We start from the raw sequence: 19,781 nt of genomic DNA on the forward strand, positions 1-19,781 counted from the left end.
GTCCAGGGATAATCAAGAGACTTCAGACAGGCAGTTTTTTCATCTCTTCTTCCAGTTGTGAGCAGGGACATTGGAATCAGACAAACCCTGTCTATTAACGCATGACTCCTTTGCTAATGTCACTGGGTTTTTCAGTAAAGGGATGGTCTGGATATCCCCAGGCCTTCTGGTGTCAGATGGCATTCACCTTTCTCAGAGAAGGAAGAAGGTCTTTCCTCATAAGTTAGCAGGGCTCATTGACAGAGCTCAAACCTAGACTTGAAGGGAGTCTGAGATAATATCAGGCTTGCCCCTGAGAAGCTGTCAGGTGACATGAAGATTAGATAGATGGGGTGCTAGTGAGAGCTCTCAGCCGGCTGCTTTGAGATTCTTTGGGTCTCCTGAAGCACACTTGAAGTCTTACATAGAGGAGCCAGGGGTTATGCTAAGTTTCAGAAAGAATTGCTCAGGACACTAACCATCAAGAAAATTTGAAACATGATTTGGACAAGATGGTATTTGCAACAAAGATTAGACTCCAAAATCTGATAAATATTTTATATCCTGATAGGTTTTAGATTCCAATAAAACCCTTAGGGGCTTGATAATTTTTCTTGAAAGCTAAATATTGTAAGTAATGTCACATGCAGTACTGTAGACATAAGATGGTATATATGTAAAGTAAATTATGCTCTTTTAATTTCTGGGTTTTTTCTGTCTTTCATTTTCATTTCAGGTGGAGATGATTCAAAGAATACGTTAAATGCTCAGTGTGTAGAAGATAGAAACCAGCGCCAGGTATATCTTTACAATGAAATCTGATTTGATGCTAAATTATTAGGAGTTTGCTGACAGTCTTCAGTAAACTAAAGCAGATGACTGTTTCTGAAGTATGTTTCAATTCCAGCACACAATGTACTAGACATGTTCAGCAGGGACTGAGAGAGATAGTCAGTGTTGGGCTCATCCTTACTAGTACTTGGGGTAAGGTACAGCCTCATGAGGATTCAGAACAGAGGCAGGTTCGCATGGATGGTGGTTCTTGCTGTTTTTGCAAATGCTGCAGAGCTAATTACAGGAAACATGGTACATCAGTGCCTCTTTGTACTTGCAGAAACCTTACTGAAACTGCCATTTTTTGCCTGGCTTGTAGCAGTAGGATAATTATGTCTTGCCTCGGTGTAGAGTAAGTTGTCCTGGGTTTTGAGAGGAAAGGGTTGGGAGTACACTGTCTTGCGTAGGGGTTGCACAATTATTCCGTGAGGTCTCAGTAGGATGAGGGAGCTGGTGCTTCTTGTGAAGACAAGACACTGTGATCAGTCACTTGGGCGGTGTTTGCATATAGTGCAACAGCTTTTAGCATTAAGAGCTGCATTTTCTCTCTCTGTTTTCTTCCTTTAACAATGATAACAGATAATATCTGAAATGAAGGATGTAGTGTGCATAGATCATCTTTTGGAGCTTTTGAAGTTTTATGTGGTGATGATAACTGTCCTTACTACTCACAGTTGTGCAGTCTATGCATCCTTTGAAATGTTGCGGTGTAACAGCATCCATGGTGTATAGTCTTAGATTATGCTTTAAAACATTAAATTATTGATAAAGATGGTGCTGTAAACATTTAATTATGTAAACCTGTTACTATAGATTTGTAACTGATAATTTCAGTAGTTGTGTCAGATGTTGCAGTGTGTGTTCTGGTTGTGTCTTCAAATATAAAGAAATGGGAAGGATAATGCTAGATAGTCACTGAGCTTTGGACCAAATGGGTTTTGAGATTACCATGAGTTAATTCTGTGAGGTTTTATTTACCCTTCTTTATAATTTCCTGGAATAATTGCAGACAGGCTTGTCAGAAATGTGAAACTAGAGCTCTGGTTTATGACCACAAAAGCAAGGCAGGTTTAAACGCAGATCATTAATTCAAACTCATTCAATTTTCACAAATAAATATGAGTTTAAAGCACTTCAGTAACATTTATTGTTGTATTTTGCCCATGAATTTTTACATTATTATACACGTTTCTTAGTTCCTCAAATTCTTGGTACTGTTAATTATGTGGCCTGTTTTGGAGATAGAATCAAATGCAAGTGTACTTCAACATGATAATACTGGAGCATCAAAGGAATTTTTGCTAAACGTGAACAAAGCAGAAAAACAAATTTGGTGGAAAACACAGTAATAAAGCTCTTAGGAACTTTTCTCTGAAGGCAGAAAAATAAAAAATAAAACAAGATCAAAAAAGGCTATTCTTATCACAGAGGCTACAATGAAGAGTAAAACTATTCAGAAATAATATCTCATGTCATATGGACCTCAAGTATAGTTCCCTGTACAATCCAAGGAGCTTTACAGAGAGCATATTTTCCTCATGATGGACCTAATGAAATGGGCCAGACTATTGCTGTCGTAGTTGTTGCATCCCACTTAATGTTGTAGGGAAACTGAGTTGTCAGGTGGTGTTGCAACAGGACTTTAATTAAGCAATGGTACAGTGAAAATTCATTTGCAGAGTAAAAGGGCAGCACTAGTGGAAGCTCAGCAACTTCTTTGTAAAAGGGAGGAGATCACCAATTTGTGTTATCTTACATCCATGGTTTCTGGAGACAAAGTGTGTGCACAACCTTCTCAGACTGTTTAGTGGAAAATCCTGGCTCTGCAGAGATGGGGCAACTGAGAGGAGTTTTAAAAGATTTAATTCCATTATCAGTCTCATAGAAGAGTGAGACAAGAGATGTAAGTCTCTGTGCCATTCTGTCAGAAGCTAACCTATTTCTTGGTTACCATACCTTATAAATGCTTTTCATTTCCACACAATGCTGCTAATATTTCTAACACCAATCACCTGTTATTTTACCCCATGTGTTATTGCTACAATGCATTCTTTCACATTTCTAATTCCAAAATATCTGGTCTTTTTGCAAGGCCATAGTTTGAAACTTGCTTCTAGTTCAGACTCTCTCAACAATGTCATCTCTATTCCATGGCCTTTTAAAGTCATCACACCGTATCTCAGAGTTTGCATACAGATGTACAAGACTGTGTGAGCCTTCTGTTAGGTTTTGAGAATCCTTTACAAATCCATTTCTCACAACTGTATAAGAGCACTTGATTCTCAGTCAATACCGATTTGCTTTGACTTCCTCTCACAATGTGTCTGTTTTAAAGTTAGGACAGGATGTGACAGTTATCAACGCAGTCTCATGCAGAGTAACAGCAGTAGCTTGAGTGACAGGAATCTAAATACCCGGATGAGAACACCTTCAGAATGATTTTTTGTAAAACTTGACAAATCAAGTATAATCTAATGTTAATGAAAATAAAACTAAGGGATCAGCCCTGAGTTTAAAACTCTCTTTGCCTTTGTTTTGATAGATTTCATTACAGACACAGGAGTCAGAACCAGCATGTGCAAAACCTCAGAAGACAAGCCAAAAAGCGAAGGCAGCCTCGTATTCCAGTAGCAGCAATAAGAAGCTTTCATCTTATCAATCACAATTGAGTCAAGCATCAGAGCAACAAACATCTAAGTCAGGTGAAAAGTTAATACTCTATAAACCAGCAGAGTTTTTTTCCCAAATATACATGAGGAAGGCTTTTTGAAATGTACGACGGAAAGTTTGACAAGAAATATATAGCATGTTGAGCAAATACTCTAGTGAATAGCTAAATAGTTCCAGAAATATCTGCACTCCATTTTACAGAATACACATTTTGTTTATGTTACATTCATCAGTCTTTCAGCCTTGTGGTTGAGGGGATGCAGAATCATAAGTGAGAACTTCAAGCTTATCCTTACTTAAGTATGCTACATAAACAGCAGTTTAAAATAATATTTGATCCTTCTTTACTTAACTGTTTTACATGTCACAGATGACAGGGTTCTCCATATATTTGGCACGCAAATATCAACTTATATTTGATAGAATATGATAAGATATAAAATATAGCCTCATCAGGCACAAATCAGTATAGACTCTGATTGTACTGGTAGCTTTGGGTTAGCTATTGTGGAGGGATAGAACGTAGGAAAATAAAGATAGTGCAGAAGGTAGTCTCACACCTGAGGAGTTGCAGCTGTACTAATCACCAAAGGTTAGGAACAGGCCTGCCCTTAATAAGCCACAGCTGTGTCCAATAAGAAGAGTGCTTCAGAAGAGCGGGTTAGCTAGTTGAGAGGAGAGGTGGAGTTTGTTGGTTGTGCTGAGAAGAGAGATGGAATTTGGCCATGCTGTGAAGAATACAGTCAGTGCTGTGAGGAGCTGCCCATGAGAAATCACTGAGAAGGTATGAGAGCTTTGCAAAATGGTGACAACAAGCTATAGTATAGATACAAACCTACTTCCATGAGAATAAGGATCTCGCGTCCTCCAGTAGTTGTATTTTCTTCTGCCTGCACGTGTAGTTTTTCGTTTAGCATTTTCTTCCCGTGTCTAAGATTTGCATTTGCATCTTGTAGCCTTATGATCACAATAGAGCCCTGCTCCAACTCATCTTAACCTCCAAATATTTTCACTTACAGATTTTTTGATAAAGCTGGCACTCATTGTGTGTACTGTGGTTCTTTCTAGAACCAGAGAACTATGGTACTCAAGACTTGCTAAAAGCAGAACCTGTAGTTCTGATAGGATCCCTCCCCTCTTAAAACCTTTTTTGCCTCCTGTTTGTGCCATTATGATTTCAAAAAGCTTTGTTTCAAACATGTGTCTTATATTCTGGTCTTCTCTGGGATAGCATATCCCAGGCTACTTTTTTCCTCATAACAGATTCTTCAGGTAATATTTTATTGATAAAATTAATTATTACCTTCATACCAGGAGAGTGTTGCCATTTTAGGATGATGTTTTCTGACTTGTGGGGTTTTCAGATTTTTTGCTCTCTTACACTTTTTTGTCATTAACTGGCCTTTTTATCCCATCTGATTGCTTCTATGTCCCACTGGTCTTCCTTATGTTATTCTATAATTGAATAAAAATATTTTCTTCACAAGTGACACAGTCTCACTTTCATCTACAGTCAGTCACTTACTAGGCTCTCAACATTTCCATTCTGCTTATACAGAAGGAAGGTACAAACAGCTTACTTCTTTTCTTATAGTTCAACATGTGGAAATAATTGCTCGTAGACCCATGTGGAGGTATTGAAGGACAATGTCCTTGAAGTTGCTGAGGTATGTCAGCCTAATCCAACCTGATTGCTAGTTACAGTAATCTCTTCATTTTATCTCTGTACTGTGCTGACTGGACTTCATATTTGCCAAGATCTGGATCTACTTCTCGTGACCCACCTGGCAATGCATCCCACAGAAAACCAGTATTTTGCAATTCACAAACCAATGTCCCGTCATGCTTTTGCAAATGTTTCATTACAGCCGTGAAGCAAACTGTTGTCCATGACAATTTAACTGGAAAACTTCGCAATTATTTCTGTTCACTTGCAGCCAATATTGCTAAGGTTCATTAGCTTAATGGACTGTTGTGTGCCCCTTTTTTTTCTTCAACCTCTCTGAGAAATCCCTAGGACATTCTCCCATGAATCAAAAGGGAAGAAAATGAAGAATCAGAAAGTGGATGATTGCTTTGGGAGTTCAGAAGCTTTTAGACAAAAGACATTATCTTACAGTAAAGTAGGTCTTAGATTGGATGAATATTTTAATAATGTGATGCCTTTGTGTGCTCTAGAATCTCAAGTTTTCATTTGAAAAATAAACTCTTGAGTTTTTCTTGTTGCCAATAGAGTGTAGGCCAAGCAGCGTCAGTGCAGAGAGGGTTGCCTGAATGCTTTCTCACAGGTTTGAACAGCCTACAGTGAGCTCATTTAAAACCAAGATGGGTATATCCTCACTGTATGTCTGTCTCTACTATCACTTCAGTCTTTCATGTTCTTCCAAATAGTGTCTTGTATGACAAGCTCCGTAGTTTACTTTGAATGAAACATTAGAAAAACCAATTTTCTAAAAGGCAGAAGGTGCCTTAAGAAAGGCAGGAATCAAGTACAGATGATGTTTGATACTAATGAAAAATGTTGACTGAAAATATTTTAGAAAAGAGCTTGTTTGGTGAGATGAGGAAGACGCAGCAAATAATTGTTTGTAGGAATAAAAGGAAAAAAACTCCATGGATAAGAATGCTTATTGAAAACCTTAAGCTTCTGTGTTCTTTGGATAAATTACATATTTTAAAGAAATCATGGAAAGAATATAGTAAACTCTTAAAAAATATCTGGGTAGTATGATATTGTAATAAAATGAACAGGAGTTTAAAAAAATTTAGCATGGATGATTGATAGAGCTTTGGAAGATTTATATATACTGTCTCTTTAGTACCTCTCTTTTGAAGAGGGGGTTGTCCTTACACTATACACTTAGTTAGTACTTTGTTAATCTCTTTTTTATGTTGTATGTCTTAGAATTTGGTAGATCTGTTATGTGAAGCTTTAGAATTAGAACCTCTCTGATGACCACATGATATCATTAAAGTGAATGTTGTTCGCTTTGTTAACCAATAAGGAATAAATCAAGTTTATTTGCAATTATGGGTCCTGTTGTGCACAGGTTTAAATGATAGATTATCTGTGCCACTAAACATTACTCAAAGACTTGTAATCTTGTAATCTACAGAAGTTTTTCACATCATAGCTGTAAAAAAACTTACGTGTATGTGTGTGTGTGTGTATATATATATTCATCAAGCTCTGTGTGTGTTTGTATATATATATATACACATACATATATATATGTCTATATATAAATCACCACCTGTCTTTTTCCTCATACAAATTAAGAACTGATAAGGAGTGGTACAGTAAAATGTCTCCACTTTTTTTGTTTTTTCCATATCTTTATGTGTGTAGTGTATATATTTAGCAGCCTGGTAACTTGAAAGCAGTCCATGGAGAAACCTAATATATTCTCTACCTCTATACAGTATAAAATTTCAACCTTAGTACTTTTGTTGTGTCTTCCTAACTTTTTGTACCCTTGTTGAATCATCTAGGTTTTAATTGGAAATTCTTAAGTATAGGATCTACTTGTCATCTGACCTGTAGCACAGGACCTACCACAGTACCTTTTACATTTTTGCTATAGTCAATTAATGTTATGGGATAATTAAAGCAACATTATTGCACACATTTACAGTAATTCAAATGAACTATGAAGTTTAATTTTCTGTTTAGACTTAAGCATTCGTTGTGAAAAAAATTTTAATGAACACCCAATATCTGTTTAGAATCTGCCAGGGAAGCAGCTGTAATTGTACGTGGTACCTGTAAGACAAGAGCTGGGAGAAAGAAGAAAATTAGGAGAAATTCAAAGGGGGAAACTCAGCTGCATACTGCCGCTAAGAGAGGAGATGTGTCTTTGGTGAAGACCCTAATATCATCTGGAATTTCTGTCAATGAACAGGACAATGCAGGTTTAAAAATTACTCCCTTATGAGCTTGTTTTATACTACAATTTTACATAATCTGTAGTATAGACATGTTTATATAGTTTGCATCATTTTAATAAAGTTACAGATTCTTGCCTTAAAATTTTGAGGAGGAAAGGAAGTCATTAAACAAGTGCAAGCACTCTGAATGAATACATAGCTTTCATGTCAGTATGGAGGTAATGCAGATTGTTTCTCAGAAGGGTCTTTTTACTCTGCTGAAGAACATGTTTTCAGAGATGTGTACAGAGGTGAGCTTGAAAGTTTGGTGAGCTTATGTGCATCAGCATATGCATGTGTGAAGCACATTCAGACAGGTCTTATTTCCTTAAGAATAAGAACAAAAACCAGATGACAAGATTGTTTTCCTTTTTCTTACCTAAATATATAGTCTCATAATGGATACTGTTCTATGCTATCAAATCTGGTAGACTTAATATTATAAAATGTTACTGGTATTGGAAATCAGATTATTAATACTGTGCTCCTGAGTTTTTAGAGTTTTTCTACTCCAATGTTTTGTTTCTTCTATTATTTTTCTACTGCAGTAGAAAAGAAAGTGACGTTTTTCTGCTTAATATTAGATGAGTTTTTTTCTAAAGTAAACTGAATTGCACACAAAATCATTTACTTTGGCCTTTCCTGATGATTATTTGTATAAGGTTTATCTTAAGTGCAGTAAAATGTAGAGTTACTAATTAGTGACCTTGTGGATCTTTCCAGATAAGATGCATACTGTGTTATCTTGCTTTTATTAGGTTGGACAGCAATTCATGAAGCCTCTAATGGAGGATTTACTGATGTGATCTTAGAATTACTGAAAGGAGGTGCTGATGTTAACAGCAGAAGTCTCTGTGGTGTTTTACCAATACACGATGCTGTTTCTGGCAATTATTTGGAGGTATACTTTTCTTTTACGTAAGATTTCCTAACAAAAATCTAATTTCCAGCAGAGGGTCAGCAAAGCAAAGTCCTCATTTCATTAAAGTTACAAACACAATTTTAGTGTAGGTTTGCATTTAGGAAATAAACCAGTATTCTTTAAAGTGATGAAAAGTAGAGAAAAATGTTCTTCAATAGTGACAGTTGAAATTGTACAGTTTGGTGACTTCTTTAATACAACAGACAAATCATAAAAATTCAGAAACACCTTGTGGTTCTTTGTCACATTTGGGCTTCTTAAAAACAATATTAAAGTTGACCATTCTCATTTTATTGATATTCAGTGCTGCCACAGATGGGAGTGATGCACTTTGCACTTGAGAGAAGAAATAATATGCTTTAGTGATATAAAACAGTGAGTTAACAAAGTTCACTGATAAATGGGACAGTTGTTTAACACAATTCTATTGTTTACTGCATAGAGAACAGGGTCCCAACTGTAAGGAGGGACCTCCTGTTGAGTCATGATGTTCAGAAAGGACCCCCTTGCTTTCTTAACTCCTTCTTAGATGGCTAGATACAGATTTCATTCCAGACTCAGTCAGCAGTTTATGTCTAAAGGATTGTATGTACTCAATCAATCCTTTCTATCACTTAGCTAAGATTTCAAAGTTTAGCATCAATTATGAAGAATCTGTTGTGACAGGAATTTCTGTGCCTCAAGTAGTAATGCTGAGATGTGTCCCTGCTCAAAGGGAGATCCTCGTGTGCAGCCCATTACTGTGTGAGAGAGCTCAAGGGGCCCTGGGTTGTGCACTATTTATAAAGTAAGGTGATTGACTTACAGTTATATTTACATACCAGTAAGATTCCTGGGTCACTGTTGACAGTGCCCTTTTTACCCCCAAAGTCTGGAGTAGGCTGGATGCATCTATCACCACTGCCCCTGGTGGTTGTGGCTTAAGCAGGAGAGGAGAGTAGCACATAGCCATAATGACCCATGTCATCAATGGGACATTTTCTCACTAGCTTAGCTTGCCCAAAGCCCTATCCTACCAAACTTCAGACATTTCCTGAGATGGGGTAACCCCAACTTCTGTGGGCAGTCTTTTTCAGTGTCTCACTGCCTTCACTGTAAAAAAAATATTTTTGTAAAGAAAAGATTCTGGGCTTGTTGTTTAAAAATAAACAATTTTTTATTAACTGGTCCTTTCCAACCCAAACCATTCTGTGGTTCTGTAAAACAAGACTGTCTTGGTTAGAATGGACCTGCAGTTATCATCTAGTCCAGTTGCCTGATCCCTTTGGAGCCAACTAGAAGTTAAATCATATTAACATTGTCCAAATGTTCCTTAAACATTGACAGCCTTGGGACATTGACCACCTCTCTAGCAAACTCCTCTAGCACAGCTTAGACCCATTCCCACTCATCTGTTGCTGGATCCCAGGGGGAGAAGATGAGTATCTCCCTCCCCACTTCCATGCTTAGGAAGCTGTAGAGAGCAGTGAGGTCACTGAGTCTTCTTTTCTCCAAACTAGACAAGCCCAAAGTTCTTAGTGGCTCCTCACAGAACACATCTCTCAGCACTTTCCCCAGCTTTGTTGCCCTCTGGGCACATTCAAGGACCTTCACATTCTTCTTAACTTGTGGTGCCCTGCGCTGCACAGAAATAAATAAAATGCTCTTTTGACAGAGTGAGTTCTGGGGAACTGAAGTGTAAAGGTGATGCCAAATTGGCTCAAACATACTTCTATTTCTGTCAGGACAATTCATGTTTCATTGTATTTATCTTTTTCTGTGAGCAAGGGTAAAACAAAGGGGATGATTTCGCAGGCATGGAGCCAAACTATCGGTAGGGTTCTTGCAAAAGTATAAGTGTATTATTCAGTATTTTGGGGGAAAACCAACAGAGAACATTCTGAACTTTGAGTCAGCATTCTTGTTTTGATGCATTTTCCTACTTAACTGCACTCTGAATGTAAGAAATAAGCAGAAATGCTTAAGCTGAGAAGTAATGTGTATGAAAATACTTCTACTATCCAAGGTCTGACCTCATCAGTACTTTCATACTATCTGAATTTAGAGGGCAGATGATTCCACTGAAGCCTCTAATCTGATTTCTAAATTTTGCTATTAAGCAAACTTGTAAATTTTTTGGAATTAGGAAAAAAAATTATCAGTACATGAGACTGAAACCAATGTTAAAGAAAGAAATGCACTTCTATTCTGCACTTTGGTCTTAATGCAATTGACCAGCTCCTTTTAATTTAGGTACATGGTGTTTTGTAAATGTTCTGTATAACCATCAAATCATAAAAATTAGTACTGTAAAAATTATGTGTTTTGTGAAAATTAGTGAGTTATGTGTTTTAATGGAAAAATGTAAGAAATTTAAGATAGAAATCTGTGATGATAGCCAGTTATTTGTTTTGTTTAGTTTGGATTGCAAGTATAATGATTGTAGAGTATCTTATTTACTTATGTACTCTCTAGAGTAGCTAGAGAACCTGTATTATTTGTGATGTTAGATATAACACATGTAGTTGTATATTAAGTCCACCACAAGAATTACCGCAGTACAAATAACAAAAATGCATAATAGGCAGCCAGGATTCTGCTGCAGCATGGAGCAAATCCCAATGAGAGGGATGGTTCAGGAGAAAGTGCTTTGGATCAAGCTTGTGATGAAGAAATGAAAGAACTGTTGAAGTCATATGGTGCTATGGACTCTGTACTTCAAACTGTTGAAGTTACTGGTATGTTAGTTTTGTCATACAAATCATAGGATTACCATGTAGCTTAAGGAAAAATCATACATTCAAGTAGTATGGCCCTGATATTTTAAATTCATTTAACTGTTGAATGCTATTTATTTACAGAAAATAGAATGCTTGGATGGGTTTGAGGTAAAAAGAACATACTTGGTTATTCAGATTTTTGTTATAATCCATATTTCCCTTCACAGGAGGGGAAATGAGTAGTTTTGAAAGCGGTAGCTTTCATTTCTTCATGCTACCTAAATTTGATCTCTTTTGCCTATACAAGATACTTTTCATTAGTTCATCTGCCATTGCATCTTTTTAACCTATATTAGCTAAGCCAGCCTATGATGCTCCTGCAAACTAATTTTAAATTTTATTTATTTTTTCTTAATTGTGGAGAGGGAAAATCAAAACGTCGTTGTTACAACTGCTATAAAAATGATGATGCAGCTTTGGAGACACAACATGAGAAATACAGTGTGGTAAGTGTTACAGTTTTGTTAAACTGCTCTGTGGTATACAAGTGCATAGTGACATTTACTGACTGAAAAATATATAAATATAATTTAAATAAATAATCCATTGAAATGTATGTAAAAAAGCATCATGCAGAGAGTTATAGTAGATAAATTGTGGTTTACATAGATGAGTATGTTTATAATCACCTCTCTCTGTTCATAATTCCTGTGCATTCAAATTTATTGTGGAATCAGTAGTCAATACTGACACATATTTCTTATTGCTTATAAAAATAGGAAAAAAGGTTGTGAGATCTGAAGCTTTTAATCGCATTTCCAGAATAGTTCTTTTTGAAACAGTAATAAATTGTCATCACAATGATGAAGATATTTAGATATTATTTATCTTAACACAAAACAACAAGGAAGATTTTTGCACAAATTGTTAGCTTTTCTTGGTGTCTGTAACCTATGTCTACATTGTCTAGAAGATGCTGTCATGGTGAAATTCACTGTCCAGTCTTTGCTGTGCACTCAGAGGTTTCTGGAGGACTCAGAGCATGGACTAGTTTGAACGCCATAGCAGACCCAGGCTGTGACAGCCCCTTGCAGAGCATGTTCTTGGCACTCCGTACCTCTGTCCTACCAGTGCCCCATTGCCTTTACACAGTAATCCCCAACCTGGAATCAATTGAGTCCACCAATACCTAAACAGCACAACCTACTTGACTTGGCTCTACTTCTTATGTTAATTTCTGTGTTTGTTAACAGGAGTCTGTTGCTGCCATACAGGATACAGAAAAGAAGCAGGAAGAACTGTTGCTGTTTGAGTTGAGAACTTCAGAAGATGCAGGTAGACATAAATTGAGGTGTTTCACTTGTTTTTAGTGGTAAATATCTTTGGCAATATAACTGGTTTTAAAACATTATTGCTTGTAATATATTTGAATCTCCTCTGGAAAATACAGCTTCAGAGAATAAGATTTTAATAACACTTCCCAGGTGTGCGCACTTCCCGAAGTACTTTCTGTTGCACAGGAATGAATATTATGACAGAAAAGGAAGACAGTGTCACTTGGAGGCATCTGTCTGAAGTCAACCTAATTATATAAAAAGGGATCATTAGATAAGAATGCATACTTCTGGCAGCATTATTCAATTATGAGCACATGAGCCCCTGCAGGATCAAGAACAGCTATGTCTGTAGGTAAAGCAGCAGATGCAGCATTTTCATTCTGATGTGGCTAGACTTCCAGGAGCCTAAAAAAATTTATGAGAGGAAAAAACAGAATTCTTTACAGCAGACAATGTGATTGATGGGCAGTTTCAGAGATGCTGATGCCCAGAGGTGTAATTTGTCTTAGGCTATCAAATCTCAGTTCAGATTAATCTCAAAAATTTACTAAGCGACAGTGGCTTCTTACGTGATTGTGATGCTGCTGCTGTGTAGCTGTTGAAGTGTACTGTATCCATGCCATGATGCTTCAAGAGGCATAGCTTGCTGCTAGAATGCCTTTTACCAAGGTCTCTCTCCCCAGCTGCCCTTTCCCATCTAGGCAGGGCTGTTTAATTGGAGCATCCCAGACTCATGAAACAGTTTTGCTTCCTGATAGAAAGGGTTTGTTTTTAAATTTATATTCCTAAATATAGGCTGAAGCTTTCAAATGTATTTACAAGTAAATTTATCCCTTTAAAAATAATTGTGAAATATGGAATTATATGGATAGCTTACAACTCAAATTTATGGGGTATGGACTGTTAATTAAAATAGGTGTTTTCTTGAAAACTGTTCGACAAATAGGTAGATGATACAATAGACAGACGCCTGTGCACATATATCAGTGCAATTTCATGAATGGGCAAAAAGAACTATCAGACTTCTTCTTTTCAGGGGTAATCAGGCTTCTCTCGTTCAGGGGTATGAGAGAAATTAATATGGTGATCTGTTACCACTATTGACAAAAGCATTAGTAATGTATCACCTCTTAAACTAAGTCATAGTCATTACTATTGATGAGGCACAAGACTGAGCCATGACAAAAGAATGTAGACTAAAATCTCAAGGTATTTCCATGCAGTGAAATCTACTATAAATAACGAATACAAAATTTCTATTAAACTGCCCTAATAAGAGCAGTATTTACATATTACTAAGTAGCCAAATATTGGTAAGTACTGTGAAAAAGGTTTGGGGGAACATTTTACAAATTCTTGTTTAATATTGTAATTTCTCATTTTTCTGATGATGTAAAGCTTGTATTGACTTTTAGAGTTTTGGGAATTAGGTTACAAATTATCCCAGTGGTATCCACTGGTTGGGACTTCTAACCCTCATTTCTATGTCTAAGAGATAGGTATATAAAGAAGAATTTACAATTGCTCTTCTTTATCATTTAATTTGATAATTTGAGTTAGAAACCATGCAAAACTGAGACAGATGTGCTTTTACCTTTGTATCCAAGTTGAAACAGTCTAGGTTCATTAAGCTATTTCATAATAGTTCAAATGAAATTTTTAGACACCTTGTAAGATTATTTAACTTCTGCAGGTAGCCTCAGTGTAATTGCCATGTTATGTGGCTACTTGCAACACAAAGAGCTTGAAAATTTTCAGGGCTTATCATCCATAGGGCAGTTCTTTAATTTATTCCTTTTTCTCGTAATAATTTCCTAAACAAGGTACTTGCATTTCAGAATTTTCCAGTACTTCAGCTAATTTTTTAAAGTTAATCTTGTATTTAATTGTTCCTATGAGAATTTCTTTAAAAGTGCTGCAATGGTAAAGAGCTACCAGTGTGCATTACAGTATAAGGTACTGCTCTAGCAGTGTCTTTATACTTTGGCTGTTTATTTGCTACACTGAAAATGCTATTAATGAAATTATTCCTACTTCTTATCCCCATCATAATTTTGATTATTTTAATATATTGAACAGATATGTATATCCAAAGGCTGTCTCAGATACAAGATACTTTGAATGAAATACTTGCAAACCAGAAAACAGAGAGGGATACCCTTGCTAAAAAATACAGGTAAGTAGAATACAAGGATTGTATTCATAGAGAGCTTTTCTTTGAAGTTGTAGTGATAGAAGTTGTTAGGAGCATATAAAAGTACATCTGTGTGGTTTTCATTCAGATTTTTTGGAAGCGTGATTTGCACTGGCTTCAGTTACCTCAGTTACATGAAAGAAGAACTTCAGGATTTAGCTAATGCATACTAATCAGTTGTTGTACTCACAGTGAGCATTGAAATTAGGTAGTGAAACATACAGAATGTGTAGAAAAACACAGAATAACAGAATATGCTGAGTTGGAAGTGACTTACAACAATCATCGAGTCTAGCTCTTAGCCTGCACAGCACTATCCCACCATGTGCCTGGGAGCAATGTCCAAGCACTTCTGTCAGGCTCGGTGCTGTGACCACTGCCCTGGAGAGCCTGTTCCAGTGTCCAGCTACTCCCTCTGTGAAGAACCTTTCCCTAATATCCAGCCTAAACCTCCCCTGACACAGATTCAGGCCATTCCCTTGGGTCCTGTCACTGGTCACCACAGAGAAGAGATCAGTGCCTGCCCCTCCTCTTCCCGTCACAAGAAGAAGATGAGGACTGCAATGAGGTCTGTCCTCAGTGTCCTCCAGGCTCACAGACCAGGTGACCTCAGCTGCTCCTCATACGGCTTCCCCTCAAGGCCCTTCAGCATCCTCATGGTGCTCCTTTGGACACTCTCTACCCTTACCTTAGGCTATTGTGGCACCCAGAACTGCCCCCAGCACTCGAGGGGAGGCTGCCCCAGCTCAGAGCAGAGCAGAACAATCCCCTGCCTTGCCTGGCTGATGCCCCCCAGGACACGGGTGGCCCTCCTGGCTGCCAGGGCACTGCTGACCACGTTCAACTTGCCATCAACCAGGACCCCCAGGTCCCTTTCCATGTTGCTGCTCTCCAGCCTCTCATTCCCCAGTCTGTCCTTACTTCCAGGTTTGCCCCATCTGAAGTGCAGAATTCATCACGTTCCTTATTCAACTTTACATGATTAGTGATTCCCTAATCCTCTGATTTGTTGAGATCTCTCTGCAGGGCCCTATGTGCTCTCAAGGGGGTCAACAGCTCCTCCCAGTTTTCTATCATTGGTGTACTTGCCTAGTGTTCTTTCCTGTTCTCCATCCAAGTTACTAGTGAGGATGATGTGAATATGTTTAAGAGCACAGAGCCCTGTGACAGGACACCAGTCTGATGTCACCCCATTCACTAAAAGCCCCTGAGCCTGATCTGTGAGTCGGTTGCTCACCCATTGTGTGATGTGTGTATCTGGACATTTTGTCCAGAGGATCCTGTGAGAGATGGTACCAGTTTTTTTACTGAAATCCAAGAAGATTGCATCACTTGGCTTCCCTTGATCAGCTAGGTGGGTTACCTTGTTTTAAAAGGAAATCAGGTTTCATAAGCAGGACTTTCATAGAGCCATGCTACCTAGGCAGAAATTAGGAAATGGGGGTATTGAGCAATTACATTCATTTTGCAGTATCATGGAGGAAGGTAATAGCAACTCAAGACACTACTTGGAGTATCCCTGACACTGATCTGTTTCTTCAGCTCTCCTATGTCAGGAGTGTTCAGCCAATGGCCAACAAGAGCCATTTAAAGAAACAGCTTGAAGCATGCATGCAGACATTCAATTTTTGTGAGAACAATTAAAATGTCAGCTAGAATTGCTCATCTTAGTGTGAGCATGGACTGTGTGAATTAGGAGCTCTCAAAAGGCCCCTTTTTACTTCCTTCTGAGAAGGACTCAAGGTTGGTCATGTGGTGTGCTCTCCTAACAATGTAGCATCCTATTCAACAGATGCTTCTAGGCCAGCTGATGAGGATGTTTCCATTCTTGCTTTTGTGGGCAGGATTTGGTTAGTCATGTAAAAGCAGCAGCATAAAACTTTCAGGTAGTCCCATGGCAAAATATGAAGGCTGGTTGAGCAAAGAGACTGAAATATTTCTGCCACAAGCCGTTTTGCCAGCTATAAAATGTAAGATACACATATTACACAGATAATTTTTTAAAAAAAAGTTGAAGTTCAAAATCATCCTTGTGGGCAAAATAGTGACTGAGTTAAGAAACGAGGACAGTAAAATTAATAGCTACACAAACTTATCTGTTTTCTAATATTGAGATTGAGTCTGTGTTCCAGACTGAAGTGATACATATTTCTGGGTATTGCAGATATGCTGCAGACAATATAACGGCTGTCCTTCAATAGTAATGAGCTATATTCCAAATCACATTATATTTACTTATTATTTTTATAGTCAACATCTTATTTTTAATTAATTGTCTTAAAACCTTTGTCACACAAGCCATAGAAGATCAGGAGGCATCATCACATTTTCCATCTTCCAGTTGTTCAGTTAGTTGGCCCAGAGAGGGATAGTACTTACATTTTTCCTTTTCTGTACTTAGATATAGGTACTAGCATCTTCTGTACTAAGGTACTAGGATACATCTTTTACCTGAGAAAAATTAACAAAAAAAAAGTATTATATTTGTTAATGGCTGTAACTTACTTTGTCATTTTAGTCACACTGTCTTTGCCTCTTCAGTTCCATCTCCTTCTGTACTTGTATAGCAATAAAGCAACAAAACTTCCCAGAGCAAAAACTGCTAGAAAAGTGTGTGGAAGCTTCACTGGCCTGTGTAAAAGCCCATAGTTGTCATGGATTACTCAGTGATTGACTGTATGCTGATACCTTGATGGTACATGCATTCCAAGGGCATGAGATACCAAGCAGTATCACAGTACAAACAACAATGCTGTCAAGCTGTGTTTTTTCTGTCCTTGTTCTGAGACATCTAGTCTTAGTGTACCTTTGTCCTGATCCCCTCAACAGTCTTTTTTGAGACTGGTATGGTGTTACCTGCCATGGCATCTCTGTAGTGGGTGGCCTTAAAAGCAAGCCATACTGCAGCTCCCTTTCCCACAACTTGTGTACTTCTCTATCTTCCCAAAGTGGTGCTAGAGTTGTAGTGATGCCATTTGTCTCGTGAAGGGAAATTAGGAGAAAATAGTGTTATGCTGAGTTGATGGCTCTTGTACCAAAGAAAGTGGGGTAAATAACAAATTCCCTTCCAGCCGAAAGAAGGTAAAGTCCCCTGGGGAAGGGGTCTCACAGGAAGGAGGCTCAGTCTGGGAGTGGGGTCTGATGAAGGTCCTAGATTTTACAGGCAACATTCTAAACTGTTCTGTCCCCTTTACTTAAAGGTCATGTGTCATTATTACATTGGTAGCTTTATGAAATCTTTTGTTCGGTACATGTAAAAAAAATTCTTATAGTATCATCCTTCAGGAGCTCATCCTGAACTCATTTTAAAAGGCTCCAAAGTAGACTTTTGAGACATGGGTTTCAATGTGCTACTATGATTTCTAGTAATAAAAGAGCAATTGGTGATACTACAGGCACTGTTTTGATTCTTTGAATTAAAGGCAGTATAGGAGTGTAAGTCCTGTGAATTAAGAAGTGGCATAAGCAAGGCTGTTTCCGAAGTTTTAATGAATTAAGGAGTGGTATAGGCAAGGCTATTTCCGAAGTTTTGATGATTAACATTCTAATTCTCTGGGATTCCACCTGCATCTTAATTCTGTATCCTACTTTGGGATTCTGCACTTTATTGTTCATAAACCTGGGATTTGAACATTAAACTTCATACATGATAAAAAAATTGTTCAAATTTTAAATATTGGTGGATTTCAAATGTTAAAACATATTCTTGTTCTTTGTGAGTTATGTCTATTAACTGTTTTAATTTTGTATTTACAGTAACTCCAATGTCTTTATTTTTTTATTTTCTATAGGGCTTCAGTGGAATCATTTAAAAAAGGTGCACTAAGGAAGCAATTAGTTAACCTTGCTTCTAGTCAAAAGAGCCTGTTGACTGTTGCCCAAAACCAGGAAAAATTAGTGCAGAAATTAAAAAATTACAGAGAAACAAAGAATATGTTCAATTCATCATCAGAGAAGCAAATCTCAAACTTAGTTACTTTTCATGGAAGTGATACAAGACAAAGTTTAACTGCTAATGAAACCATGTGTCCTAATTCAGTAACATTTACTATGGGGCTTGGTGCCAGCAGGCCTAATGGAAACAGAGTAGAAGCACATGTCTCTTTAGAAAATAGATTTTCATCTCAGGAATGCATGCAGCATCCACACATCTGCTTGGATGAGACAGGAGCAAATAAAGAAGCAATTACAAGCAAGGAGGCTTCTGATCATGTTTTGGCATCTGAAAACAGAGTAAGAGAATATGCCTTTGACAGCATGTCAAAGCTGACAAATGCTGCAGAAGTGATGGCATTGCCTTCAGAACCTACTATTTCCACTGCTAAAACAAAGTGCTTACAGCAGAAAGACATCGATTGTGTAGCAGTTGTAGGACAAAGAAACAGGTCTTTAAATTGCACTTCAATGACCAACACATTGAATACTATAGAACCCCAAAGCACTGTTGTCAGTAAGAATGTCTATCAGAGAACCAGTGACTGCAAGCAGATTCTTTCACATGAGGATCTGCACGGATATGTGAATAAGAGAGAAGCTTTCCAGCAGCAGCAGCCGCAGCAAGAAATTTTATTAGCATCTACAAAGAGCTTCTCTAATACTTTGCAGGAAATGGTCTTTCAGAGTAGTGAGAATTCATTTAATGCCAGCCTGATGCTTACTAATCTTTCCTCAAATACAGCCTCTCCAGCAAATATTAGTGAGAAATCTTCACAGAGTTATGGTAATCAGGAATGGGAACAAAATCAAGGGAGATATAGATGGAAGAGTAAGAAAAAGCATCAGTTGATAGATCTGCTTGAATTGGGAAGGATAAAACCTGGAGAAAATGTTTTAGAATTCAAACTGCAGGTAATTGTTGAGAGATGATAATAGTAATAATATTAATATTAGCGGATAATGAAAATACCCCACACACTAAAGCAGGAAACAGCAGTTCTCGTGGTTTCATCTGCATCTTTGGCACTTACTAGTGAATATTTTTATTCATTGGTTATAGATAACTGTTTTCAAGACAGTTGTCTGTGATAGCAGTTTGATGCAGGTAGATCCTAAGGAATTGTAACCCAATGCTGCAAGTGCTCATGTTTGGCATGTAGAGAAGTCAGTGATCTTAACTAGGATGAAAATGACACTCATTTATGTCTTGGAAGACAGTACTATGGAAATCAAAATTTAGAAGCCAGTGTCTGTTGCATTGCAAAGAGATGATCTGTAAATTT

General features: G+C 37.5%; 1 protein-coding gene across 1 annotated transcript in view; it reads left to right on the forward strand.

The window, feature by feature from the left end:
• Positions 1–19,781, forward strand: part of ANKRD31 (ankyrin repeat domain 31) — a gene marked incomplete at both ends in the record, with an annotated part of 60,943 nt that overhangs the window by 25,538 nt on the left and 15,624 nt on the right. The window contains 9 exons of the mRNA XM_084224602.1: positions 716–777; positions 3,356–3,515; positions 7,210–7,395; positions 8,169–8,311; positions 10,896–11,049; positions 11,455–11,537; positions 12,285–12,366; positions 14,448–14,544; positions 18,354–19,410. Coding sequence (XP_084080728.1) covers positions 716–777; positions 3,356–3,515; positions 7,210–7,395; positions 8,169–8,311; positions 10,896–11,049; positions 11,455–11,537; positions 12,285–12,366; positions 14,448–14,544; positions 18,354–19,410 — 2,024 coding nt within the window. The remainder of the gene's footprint in view (positions 1–715; positions 778–3,355; positions 3,516–7,209; positions 7,396–8,168; positions 8,312–10,895; positions 11,050–11,454; positions 11,538–12,284; positions 12,367–14,447; positions 14,545–18,353; positions 19,411–19,781) is intronic.

The sequence above is a fragment of the Fringilla coelebs genome, assembly GCF_963513975.1.
Source record: "Fringilla coelebs genome assembly, chromosome: Z".
Taxonomy (NCBI): domain Eukaryota; kingdom Metazoa; phylum Chordata; class Aves; order Passeriformes; family Fringillidae; genus Fringilla; species Fringilla coelebs.